Genomic DNA, 13,245 nt, shown 5'->3' on the forward strand with positions numbered 1-13,245 from the left:
TAGATACACAGACCTTGGCTTTTTTCCCCCCATAGGATCATGTCTCTGTGATTCTCTTCTCAAGTCCACTTCCATTGCTCTATATACACAGACCTTGGCTTTCTTTGACATAGGCTCATGCCTCTGTGATCCTCTTCCTCTCAAGTGCCTCTGTATTTGGCCAAATTTATATTATTAACTTTAAACAATTGACACAACACTGAAAAGTTACTTACTTCTCAGCTTCTATATAGTTACATACTATTTTTAAAAACCAAAATTACCTGAAGGATCAATGTGTAAAGATGTTACACAGCGTTTATTTATTAGACACAAGGCCCTGGGTTCAATCCTTACCACCAAAACAAAACAGAAATTGTTTCCAACTGGATGTTTTTACGTACATATCAATTGTTTCTTATCAGATTAACTATGGCCTCATGCAAACCATGCTATATTTATAATGTAAACTAAAAATAGGCCAAAACCTTTTATTATAAAGAAATATATTAACAAGATAAAAGTTCTAAGATTTTAAGGATAGGCTTGCATGAAGAAGAGGCTTGTTTGCTTGATTTTTGTTATAATATAAAGAGCCCTTAAAGAAGAAAAGGGTGTGTGATGATACATAAGGACAGTTTCCATCATATATTTGCTATGTGTATGCAGATAATCACATTTATATTCAGGATTATATTCTTCACCTAGGTAGTCAAGATCCCCGTTTGTAGTCACAAACCTTATTGATAGTATCTGATTACTGTGGTTTACTATGGTTTGTCTTCCAAAAGGCTAGCCAGGGATTTTCATTGTGTACTAGGGTGACCTCATACTCAGCAATCTGCTTGTAGTAAACATTGTGTTTGCAGGTATCAGTCACCACGCCTGAACTTTACTTATGCTCAAAGGATGATTGTTTTAAGAGAAAAAAGTGAAATACTATGTCAAAGTGATGACAGTCAAGAGAAAGTGTCTCATTTAAAGGACATGAAAAATATAATTTGAAAAATGAAGAGTAAAACTACATAGGATGATTAATACAAGTGTCTCAACTTAATGACTTCAAAACCAAGTTCAACCCATTTTACTTGCATGCATTATCCTCTAGATGCTATGTCGATTTGAATTATCATTCTTTTCAAAATTTAATCTTTTGTTTGTTGAATTTTAAAAAATGCTTCTTAAATATTTTTTTTATTATTAGAAACATCACTAGTATTAATGGAAATAGTATAAGTAAGATATAATTTCAGTGGCAGTATCTGATGTTAGGAGTCTTTGAATGTCTTTATGAACATTTGACCTATTTAAAAAGGAATATTAATAATCTTAGCTTATCATATTGTAATCCATGAATTCTTAAAAACTCACTTAAAGAACTTTGAATTTCTTTTTACATATATTCATAAGCTAAAATTATGCTTCTCCTGTTTATTTTAAAATTTGGGTTGACCTTGAACAATTATTAAAAATTTATTTAATAAATGAGAGGATATTAATATATTTTTTGTAGCCAGCTCTGGTCATGCATGTAATCCCAGCATATAGGAGGCAGATGCAGGTGGCTGTCTGAATTCGAAGCCAGCCTGGTCTGCAGAGTGAGTTTCAGGACTACTGGGGCTACGCAGAGAAAAAAATGCATATAATATATATTACATACATTATGTGTATATATGTACTATATATAATAGACACATTATATAATGTAACAATGTATGACATTGAGTATATGGCATATAATATATGATATGATATAAGTGTTATGTATTGTTTATGTTATATATCATATCATCTATATGTATATATCTCTTGTAATTTTTGATAATGAGATGGAGAAGAGCAGTATAACTTTTAAATGTGTTTAGCTTCTTAGCAATGGAAATATTTGTGGACAGCATATATTTGATTATAATAGGAGGAAAAAAATCAAAGAATATAAAAAGCATTATGCTTAAGATAGGGGGAAGAAGAAGAGGGCAAGTCACTTAGACTATGAAAGAAAAGTGGCTTAAGATTGTCCAAATGAAAATGATATGTGATTTGACACTACAAGACAAATAACTCCGAAGGATATGTTCATAATATGGTAAATGAACCCTTGGACATTAATCAGGTGATTTAAATGCAAAGATATCCTAAAGAAAAAGCATATAAATAAAAATAGTTCTCTCATCCCCAAACAATTATGTTAGAATTGAGGAATTTTTTCTTATTCTACTGAAAAGGAAAACAGAAATAGGAACAAAATGGTATTACCTTTGTTCAGAATGTACATGCCCAGGTAGGCACACACATACATGTGTGTACATATATTGGCTTTTTTTTATGTTGTCAAAGTTCTTGGTAATATCACTTGAGAAGGATGGGACTGTACATAATTAAAGTTATAAAATATTTTCAGGGTTACTGGATCCATGTTGATAATACTAACATCCTATGATTTGCCATTTTAATGTGATTAAATAAACAAAAAATGGACTGGAGAGATAGTTCAGTTATTAAGATCACTTGTAGCTTTTTCAGTACCAGGATTCAGTTCCCAGCATCTACATGGTAGTTTATAGCAACCCATGATTAGTGACTACAGTTCCAAGGATCAAATGTCCTATTCTAAACTCCCTAAGATCCTCCATGCATGGGGTAAACAACATTTACTCAGGCAGTAACACAAACATATAAAATAAGTATATAAATCTTTAAAATGGTTAAATCAGTGAAAGCACCATTTTCATAATGATTTTGTATTCTATCTTTTGTAAAAGAAGTGATAAATTTGAAGATATTTGCACATGGCTTTTTGTGGTCTCAAATCATCCAGTGAAATTGGTAGAAAGCTAGTTTTCATAATCTGGCTTCCTGTGATTCCTATTATTAAAATTTGGGACTAACCACTAACAGTTTGTGACATATGAACCGATTTCTAAAGGGGATCTTTGTGAATCTATTGCCAAATGTCTTAGAATTCTTGAAGTGTGATTATTAATGTGTGGTACAACATAGGCTGGCTAGACCTCCATGGTGCCGGGGCTTTCCTTCCCCTAGGTTTGCATTCTATGCTCTTGTGACTCTCAATGTTCAGATGGTAGAAGGAGTATTCTGTGAGGAAACTCTTGTCTCTAATCATAACTTACAATGATTGATTTATAGATTATAGATATAGGCATAGACTGTGACTCTTCAATTTAAAGGTTTTTTTTTTCCTGAAAATGTATATGACAACACAATTTATGAAGACATTTGTGTAGATTCTTGGTGTTTTATCTAAAAATGTCACTATTAAAACGAAGTAGTTTAGATAAAGGGAGCTTGGATGTTTAGGTCTTGGGATCTCTCCCAGGGCCTATGCATAATAACTGAGCTTGGGCTCTAACCTTTTAAAGCCTGTAGTTTGCTGTTAAAACTAATTCTTCCAAGAATGTTTATGATTTCTATGGAGTAGTAGAAATGAACCCAGAATTTTTTAAATTATGTGAAATATAATCATATGTGGAGTTTTGCACACAGGCTTTAAATAACAGTTGTCTCAACAGCCATCATTATCAAGCTTGGAAGCATTAATGGTCTCACAGAAGTCTGAAATCGAGTATTTACGGAAGAAACTGAAGGTGGCAAATGAAAAGTTGTTGGAGTTTAGATCCTCTAACCAGAGTTTCTCAGGGAAGAGCACTGAAGGAAAACACAAGGTAGAGACGTTTTAACATCTTAGTCATTTGTCAGGAGGAGGCTGGCAAGGCAAGGGAGAAAGTCACGCATTTCTTTCCGTATATATTGAAACTAAAATCTTACTTTCTTCTGGTAAGTATCCCTCATCTACCTGTTAGAGTTTATTATAAAACGTAGTTACTTATATTTATAATTTTAAGTAAAAGGAAAACGTATACAATATTCATTTTTGTTCCAGTATGCCATGTAAAACACAGGACATATGGAATATAAAACACTGAGATATTTCAATATTCTTTTATTAGAGAGTCAAAGGGTAGCGATAAAGATAAATCAGCAAAATTTACATGACATTTTTTAAAACTTCTCTACTTCTTTTCATTATATTCATTATATATTTATGTTATGCAGCAGAATATGCTGTAGAATGTTTCCCGATAGGAAGGTTACAGGTAAGTTGAAAGCACAGCATTTTAGACAGCTCTCCCCACACCTGTTACATCAGAGGACTGTTCCCTAGGAGCACAGTGTGCTGAGGATGATTGTTCTGGGTTCTTTTCAGTTTCCTTTCTTTTCTTAATGATTAGCACAAGCTGCCTTAATGAAGGAAACATTTTAACTAAGACTGATCTGTGTACCCATGGCAGTGTTACTTATGCCTTATACTACTGTTAGTAATTTTCAGAAGCATGGATTTTATTTATTCATAATAATATCACCATATTTTGTAGTTCTCATCATTTTGAGGTAGTTTCCTAGCCTCATTTAAATGAAAGGAAGCATTCATAAGATTAAAATCAGTTATAGGACCAAATTTGGTTGCTTACTGTGTTACTGAAGTTTGAAAATATGCTATTTTTATTGCCAAAGCCAAGGAAAGGAAGAACAGGTGTATTTTAAACATTTCCTTTTTCTTTTTTGTAAGGACATGCATAAAAGGGGAACACTGCTGCCCAGCTTTATAGCCGTTTTCCTGCATTCTGTCTCCAGATTGGTATATGGAGCTACATAATATAAACACACATTCTTGTCTCTAGTTGGCCACATTACAGTTAATGACCATATGGTCATTATGGTATAAGATCTACTGTCTGTTGTATTTATATTCCTCAAGCATATTGTTCCTTCAACTTCACAGTGTGTTAAACTATTTCAAAGGGGAAAAAATCCTTTCCCTCTTGTTTCTGGTTGTCCTATCAAGTGTAACCTTGGACCCTTATAGAGCAATTAGACCAGCCTCTATCCCCTCCTTTGTAATGAGGTTTCTTGCATTTCTGAGTCTATAACCCTTTAGTCTTCCCTAATGGGACATCATTATTCTGAAAGAAACAATGTAAATGTAAATGAATATTCTCATTAACGAGTCACAGAGAAACCTTTAGCTGCAGCACTGTGGTAATTCCGCTTGTTATTTCTCGGGTATTCCATGCAGGACTTTTTTTTTTTATAATTCATTATTAGTATTCAAAATTACTTGTTCTTTAATTTTGCATGTCTTTCATAATCCAGTGTTTCAGCCAGTTCAACCATGTCCTTGTTTTATTCTCAAGGAACCACCTGTGAAACGCTCAAGGTCTTTGTCCCCAAAGAGCTCTTTCATGGGCTCAGAGGAGCTAAGGAAGCTGAAAAGAGCGGAAAGAAAGATTGAAAACTTAGAGAAGACATTACAGCTAAAGGTGAACATTAAATCATTTTAATTAAAACCATGCAAAGATCAATATAAACAGAACAAGGATACGGTTCACATGTTTTTCCTTTCTGAATGTAATTATTACGTAAAAACTGTCTTTAAAACAGATTTCTTAGGATTATAAAGTAGTAAAAATATTTACTTCTCGAAAATGAAATACATATTCATTAATTTCAAATAAAATTTGGAATAAATTTCTTACGTATTTTCGACACAAAAAAAACAGAACACCGTAGATAACAGAAAAATAATTTCCTGTTGTTTATATATGATAGACATTTTTGGTTAAATATCATATTCACTTTGCTCAGATCACTTATAGATAATGTATTAGTTACTTTTCTTGTTTTTATATAGAGGAAACAATAAACATTGAATGCTAGTTGGTCTGGACCTCCATCCATGCGATAGTGGTGCCACTTTGATTCAGGGTAGAGCTTCGCTGCTCAGATGAATCTCTCTGGACAATCTTCTCACAGACAAGCCAAGAGTCCTGTCTCTTAGGTTATTCTAAATCTAATGAATGTGATAGTAAGTTACTTTTACTTGAGAAGCCGATAGAGCTAAGGATGTAGGCCTGTGGTAGAGCACTTTCCCGATGCCTGCATAGCCTCAGGTTCAGTCTATAACCCCTGTGAAAACAAAACAAAGCAAAACAAATGCAAACACAGAGTAAAATAGCAAATAAATTTATGTATTATTTTTTACATTTCAACTAAGTCCATTACAGAACATTTCGTGTAGTCTTTAAATTCATTCTCTGCCCGTTTTAAGAAGCATATATCTTATGGTTTTGTTTTTGAAAATATGTACTTCCTAATTAATATTCAGTGAGCTTTGCTTTTGAGAGAAAGTTCTTAGTGCATATTGAGCTACTGGTATGTGACTGTTGGGTGTCTGTCTTTCTTGCTCATCTATTTATCTGTTTATTTCATTTTGTTATGCTGGAGATAGAACCTGGAGCTTCACACTTGCTAGACAAGTACTTAACCACTGAGCACTATTCCCAGAACCCGGAGGACTTTATATTTTCTCTCTGACTTTGATGTGGTGGTTTTTCATTCTTCATTCATAGGCACCTGAACTCTTACCCTACTTTAGTATCTGCCATATAGTTAATTGATTCCCCATAGCCTTTCCTTTTGCAATGCTATGTGTTGTACCTGGGTCTTATATGTGGCAGGCCTTTGAGCCAACTTGCAGTCCTAAATGCTCAAGTCTTTTTTATGTAGTATATAGTTATTCTTAGGGAGATTTTTTTTGCCTAGTTTATGTTGTTCCTAGAACAAAATTGGTTTCAAGATACAGTTATGTATATATTATAAATAATATTTTTCTGCCTTTTCTCCACTGTTAATTTATGTTTATTCATAGTTAACTATTGTTCTAGAACAAACAAAAATGATCATATTTTCTTTCTACTAGAAAGAAAAGCTAGATTGTCTCATCCAGCATTTATAGTTTCATTTACACAGAATGCAGAAAAATATTAGAGTTACTTGTCTATTTGTTTACACAATAGTAATTAATTGATTATTTTAATTAGTCAGCATGTATTATTCACTCATTATGCAACTTGCTAAGACATGGCGGGTAAGTTGCTTGCCCTCTAGCTAGGACCTTGTCTTTAGCTAAGAATGTGGGGATACAGACCAGTTAGTAAAGTGCTTGCCAAGGAGGAACATAGTCCTTGGTTTAATCCAAGCCCTAGATAAAACTGGACTCTTGAGCACAGCTGCCATCTCAGTGGCCAGGAAGAGGAGGCAGGAGGCTTGGAAGTTCAGCTACGTTATAATGTTGAGTGTAAGACCCTGTCAGAAACAAAGAAAGAGAGAGCGAGAAAGAAGAAGGGAAGAAAGAGAAAGTGAGAAAGATAGGAAGAGGAAGGAAATGAAGGAAGGAAGGAAGGAAGGAAGGAAGGAAGGAAGGAAGGAAGTAAAGAAGGAAGGGAGGATGAGAAGAGAAAGATGAAAAGAAGATGATAAGTTATTGTCTATGGTGTGTTGAGTAAAAATGCAGGAATGAGCATAAAACATAGATATTTTAAAAAGTCTACTCTAGGCCCATTTTTCTTTTGTATGTTTCTTGAAATTTATATACCAAGGCTTCTATTGGCTTTATTCTGAATTCTCCAGGATCAGTATAACATATGTATATGTATACATATACATGCATCATATACATATACACATGTATATACCTACACATATACACACATATATATGTAGGTATATACATGTGTGTGCGTGCATGTGTATATGTATATATTTTTTATTTATATTAAATTGCAGTTGACTCACACAGTTAGAATTTGAGAAGTTCTAGACCTGTAGTTTGGAACTGGAGGTGTAAGTGTGTCAACAGTATAGTTCTAGTCTGAGCCCTAAGGCTGTAGAACTAGGATTCATTGTGTAAGTTCATGTCTGAGTTTGAGCCCAAAGACAGAGAAAGTCAGTGTCTTGGCTCATAGATGGTCAAGCAAAGAGAAAAGAAAATCTTTTTTTTAACTGAGATTTTCAACAGATTGAAAATATACTTAATTAGTATATGCTTTTGCTAATAACACAATACCAGAGATTTGTACCTAACACAAAAAAGTGGTTTCTCTAGGGTACCAATTCCTGCATGTGGAGAGTCATGAGGCTCAGTTTACAACAGTGAGAGACAGGAGGTGCTCTCCCTGTTCCTACTATCAGACTTAAGGTCTTCACAGAAGAAAAGCTGGTCTAATCTCACTTGTCTCACATAGGCCAGACTCACCCTAATTTCTGCCTTCTTAATACCTCCCAGTGGGGGTTAACTTTTTCACAGGAGGCTTAGGGGATACAACTCAAGTGGTAGAATTCAGGCTTAGTGTGTGGATGGCTCTGGCTTCTGTTGCCAGCACCACAAATAGTAACAGTGATGATAATAAGTGTGTTTGCTTTTCCAAAGCTGCTGTAAGGCACCACCACAAGCTGAGTGACTTAGCACAATGGAAATGCTTGATCTTGAGGCTCTGCTAGCCAGGCCAGCCAAATAGCAAGGCATCAACCAGACAAGTTCCTCTGATTGCTGAGTATTAGTTCTTTTACTCTCTCCCCATTTCTCATTGCTTAGATATTCCTTGCTTTATAGGTGGCATTCCCCCTATGTCTTCACATTGTCTTCCTATATGTCTTTCTCCCTGTATCTCTATCTTATCTTTATAGAAGGTATGGTGTTTTGAATAGGAATGACCCCATAGACTCATATGTCTGAATACTTGGGCCATAGGAAGTGGCACAATTAGAAGGTGTAGCCTTGTTGGAGTAGGTATGACCATTTTGGAGCAAGCCTGTCTCTATGGAGGTGGGCTTTGAGGTCTCGTATGCTCACGTTATGCCCAATGTGACATACATACACCTTCTGTTACCTTCAGATCAAGATGTAGAACTCTCACCTTCTTTTCCAGCATCATGTTTGCCTGCAAGCTGCCATGCTTCCCACCATGATAATGCAATAAACTTTTGTATGTAAGAGAGCTCCCTCATTAAATGTGTTTCTTTATAAGAGTTGCAGTGGTCATGATGTCTCTTTACAACATCCTAAGACAGAAAGATATTAGATTAGGACCTACCTAATGACCTCATTTTTATATGATTACTTTTGTATAAATCTTATCTCCAAAAAGATCATATTCTAACATATGAGAATTAGGACACAATATGTTTCTTTGTGGTTGTTTATCCTGAGAATGAAAGAAAGGTGATCTGTATAAGTATTTGGATTTTAAAATATTTTGTTCTGGATTCTTGCTTTTTAGAGTATTACCATTAATATTTGTTGAATTTTTGTTATGACCTTGGTCTTCTATGGAATACTTTGCCAGAAGTTAATGAGAGTAGGGTGGGGGAAAATGGTCCAGGTTTAAATTGTTATTGTAAGCCAAGTATTGAAATATTTCTTTTTCATACAGTGTGCATTATAAATTCCTAGACATATAAAGACACATTTCTCATATATACTTGGTTATGTTGCATATATTCATGTTTCCACAAATGTTGTTCTATGGAAGATTTCATAGACCAAAGACAAAGGCTATGTTCTCCAGGGAGCTGTAGGGTACCAAATTAATTACCCAGGTCAATTAAAGGATGGGAGAAAGATATTAACTTCATCTTTAGCTCATGTAATACGTGTGTGGATATACACACACTTGGAAAGTATTAAAATGATAGTTTATTGAATCTGCATATTATTTATATTAAGTTCTGTTATTAATTTTGTACAAATATTGACATATTTTGCTCTTCTTACTTTTGTACTATAGTTGTATTTACTTTGAAGATGATGAAAGACATCAAAATAAATATGCCTAAGATATTAGGTCACACTCTTGGGTAGCCAAGGATACTCTTTAGGGTGTTAAAGATAGCCTGAGGGAAATTGTAATTAGGATATCAGATCAACAATATTCCAAAATCTGTACTCGCTGAAGTTATAAGTCCCTCAGCCTATGCAGACAGCATCTTTCCAAGAATCTGTCACTCCACAGTCCATTATTGAGGGGCATCAAGTCAGGAACCTGAAGCAAAATCCCTGGAGGACAGCTCTATGTTGGCTAGCTTTCTGGCTTAATTTACAGGCGCTTATGTAGGTAGCTTTCTTTGGTAGTTAAGGCTACCTGTCTATGAATGGTGCCACCCACAGCGGGCTGTACCTTATGTCAGCTAAGAATCAAGATAATCTTCCATAGACTTGTCAACAGGCCATATCTGACCTAGGCAATTCTTCGGTCAATTTTTTTCTCAAATGATTCTAAACTGTGTCATGTTGACAAATAGTGCTGACTTGGACATGCAGTTTATGTGTATTTTTTTTCATAGCCCTGCTATATAGGAAATTTATACATTTTGATAAAATTAAGTATCCCTATGGAATTGCTGAAGAGTCATTAACTTTTTATATACACTAGGTTGTCAGAGAAAGGAGAGAGAACATAGATTTGAAAGGGGAACATGGAGCTATGAATCTGATAGGAGTTAGAACAGGGAACTAGGAGGCGAATGTGATTGAAATATCTTGTGTGCATGAACTGAAAGGCTAATGAGCTGAAGGCCTCAGGTGGGCAGAGAAACTCTGAATGGGAAAGTTGAAGCTAGGGATAAGGATAACATACCAACCTCTGCAGCTGTGCAGGACTTAGAGACTGTGGGGGAACTGACCTGTAAACAGATTCTTTCCCACTTTATTAACATACCCACCCCCACCCATGTTCATGGGTGCTCTCTACTCTCTGCTTCAGAGACTGGTGTCCTCTCCTGCTGACATTAAAAGGCAATCTGTTTCTGCTGGGAGCAGTTCACTTATTTCCATGTCACCGTCATCAATATTCATCTAACAAACAAAATTCTCAAAGAATAAAGATAAGAAGAAAAAAATAATGTTTTGCTAACTTTTATAAATGTGTGTCTTGTTCCCTGAAGACTGAATCACTGCTTTTTGATCAAAGTTTGTGCTCCTAATTCACGTTGTCTTAACTAAATCAGAAGAATGGATCAAGAATCACTTCTGTTCTTCTGAAATAAAAAATAATAAATATGCAAAATCATGGAGAAAAGTTAGAGGTTGCATTTTTCTTAATTCTGGGTCCTAATGTTTCAGGGTTTCTAGCCATTTCAGATAAAATATAGAAAGTATTTAGTAAATGTTTATAGAATGATCCAATGAATGGATCTGATTCAATGGCTACCCTTGGAATATTTGTGTGTCTTTTAGGAATACTTAGTAGTTAATAACATAAATTGTATCATTTCTTACACTTGATTTTGTTGTGTGACTTGTGGTGGCAATATTCCTCTGACAAAATTCTGTTGTTTTTGTTTTCACTATAATACATGAAATAGGAATTAAAGACTTAGGTTTCAGTGCAGAGGCTGTATATGTGAGGTTATGAAGAGTCTTTGGTTATTGATTTTCACAGTTTCTTTTGAGGTAATCACCTTTTGACAAACTTAGCTTCTACCTGTTCTAAAGTATTGAATGAGGGAAAAGTGAAATGTGCCCTATGCCTACATTTTAATACCAATTAACTCTATTTCTGAAGACAATGGAGTTCCATAGCACAGCATGTGTGAGTGAAAATATATTTAAATATTCTCATTAACTATGTATATTTATAAATAATCCTTGGTTTGAATTCATTTTCTGATAGCTTACATTTTAAGAACATTATAAGGAATTACATAAGCACTGGAGTATTATACATCAGCTAAGAGACAAGTAAAATTAAAACAAAGTTCATTGTTCTCCTGTAATCACTTCTTATCCTATAGAGCTGTGGACTCTAGTTACAACAGAAAAACAAAAAATATCGTTTTTCAAAAATTAATTGTACAATAAATATTTGGGGGATAGATTTCATCTCATGAAGAATAATTATAGCAAGCTATTGTAGAAGGATTTTACATAGTTTAGCTATAAACTTATTTTTGAAAAGTATTTTGACCTTAATGTATTATAAACATTTATTACAATTAAATTACTTAATTAAAATATTTCTAACATAGCTTGTTAAAATTCCTAATAAGGCAACTAGTGTTTAATTTGTTTAGTATGAAAATTTAAGTTTTAATTCATTCTTTATTCCTTACAAGTGTTATAAATAGCTTTTATTTTAAATATCAAGAAACTGGATTTTTATAAAAACCACCACAAGAAGAGTCTCTAGACTCAGAAATGAAAAAAACATATGAATCTCAAAAAGCTTGGAAGGTTACAAATTTTACACAGTTCTACTCAATGATTGCAACAGCAAACCCCTACCGTTCCTTCAGCAGTTTGTACAGAAGGCTTCACCCGTACATGGGTGGGTTTTTGGTGGTGAAACTCTCTTTGAGTCACCCGTGCTCCTGTAATTAAACCCATAAATTCACTGTTTCACATAGCTGGACTTGGAGTAGGATCATTTCTGAGACTTGTCACAGGTATCTTTTCTGTGGTGAATAGACATTTGTTGCTGTATCTTAAGGAAAAGTCTTAATATTGCCTGTGGTCCTACTCTGAGAAACAAAAATCAAGGTGTTTTTCTTTTTTTCTTTTTAAATCGACATCTTCTAAGAAAAAAAAGATGAAGAAATGGTAATACTAAATTTAAATGTGTGTCACAAAATTAAAATAAATGTTTAAAAATTTTAGTAGCTATTTTGGGTAATACAGTATGCTTCTTTTTAACAAGTTTGCAGCAGCGGTTTGAAATATTCTAAAACTCTTATTAGATAATGGTTTTTCTGAACACCCCAGTCAAGCGGTGCTGCTTTCATCCTTTTATTCTTTATGAAAAATTTTCATTTCCCTCTGCTGTAAACATGGCATGCCCATGACTCCAATAGTTCTGATAGCTGTTTAAAGGAATTCTTCTAGAAGAAGAATAAAAGCAGAGTAAACGATATCAGTACTCATGAGACGGAATTGGAGTAAAATGATGCAAACTATAAATATTGTCTTCCAACATCGATGAGCAGGAAATGGCCAAGAAAGCAGTGAATTCTAAAAACTAAAGCCATCACTGTTAATACCCGGAGAAAGGATGAGAACAGATGCTCGGTCTTACTGTGTGTGCCTCTGGGGAAGGGCTGCTGTCAGGCTTCTGCCTGTAAGCCTTTGTTTTCTAGTCTGTGTTTTGTAGAAAAAGAACTTGAACTTAGTTGTGTTTGCAAGATTATGTAACTAATAGAAAAATCTCTCAGAATGGATTTCAAATCTGAGTTCCAAATGCCTACTGATTTTGCATCACTTTAAGCTAGAGAGTACCTCTTTCCCCAAGCAATTAACCACAGAAGTTTACCATATAGAAATAGTGTGCTTTTAAAGATTCATACTCTTATTTTGTGAGTATGAGTGTTTTGCCTAAATATCTCTCTCTCTCTCTCTCTCTCTCTCTCTCTCTCTCT

The 13,245-nt window shown here is 34.4% G+C and overlaps 1 protein-coding gene across 1 annotated transcript in view; it reads left to right on the forward strand.

Annotated features, from left to right (window-relative positions):
* Cntln (centlein) overlaps window positions 1–13,245 on the forward strand; it is a 259,628-nt gene that overhangs the window by 130,179 nt on the left and 116,204 nt on the right. Inside the window, exons 9-10 of the mRNA XM_026782102.1 lie at window positions 3,510–3,662; window positions 5,193–5,318. Coding sequence (XP_026637903.1) covers window positions 3,510–3,662; window positions 5,193–5,318 — 279 coding nt within the window. The remainder of the gene's footprint in view (window positions 1–3,509; window positions 3,663–5,192; window positions 5,319–13,245) is intronic.

This window comes from Microtus ochrogaster, chromosome 10, assembly GCF_000317375.1.
Source record: "Microtus ochrogaster isolate Prairie Vole_2 chromosome 10, MicOch1.0, whole genome shotgun sequence".
Taxonomy (NCBI): domain Eukaryota; kingdom Metazoa; phylum Chordata; class Mammalia; order Rodentia; family Cricetidae; genus Microtus; species Microtus ochrogaster.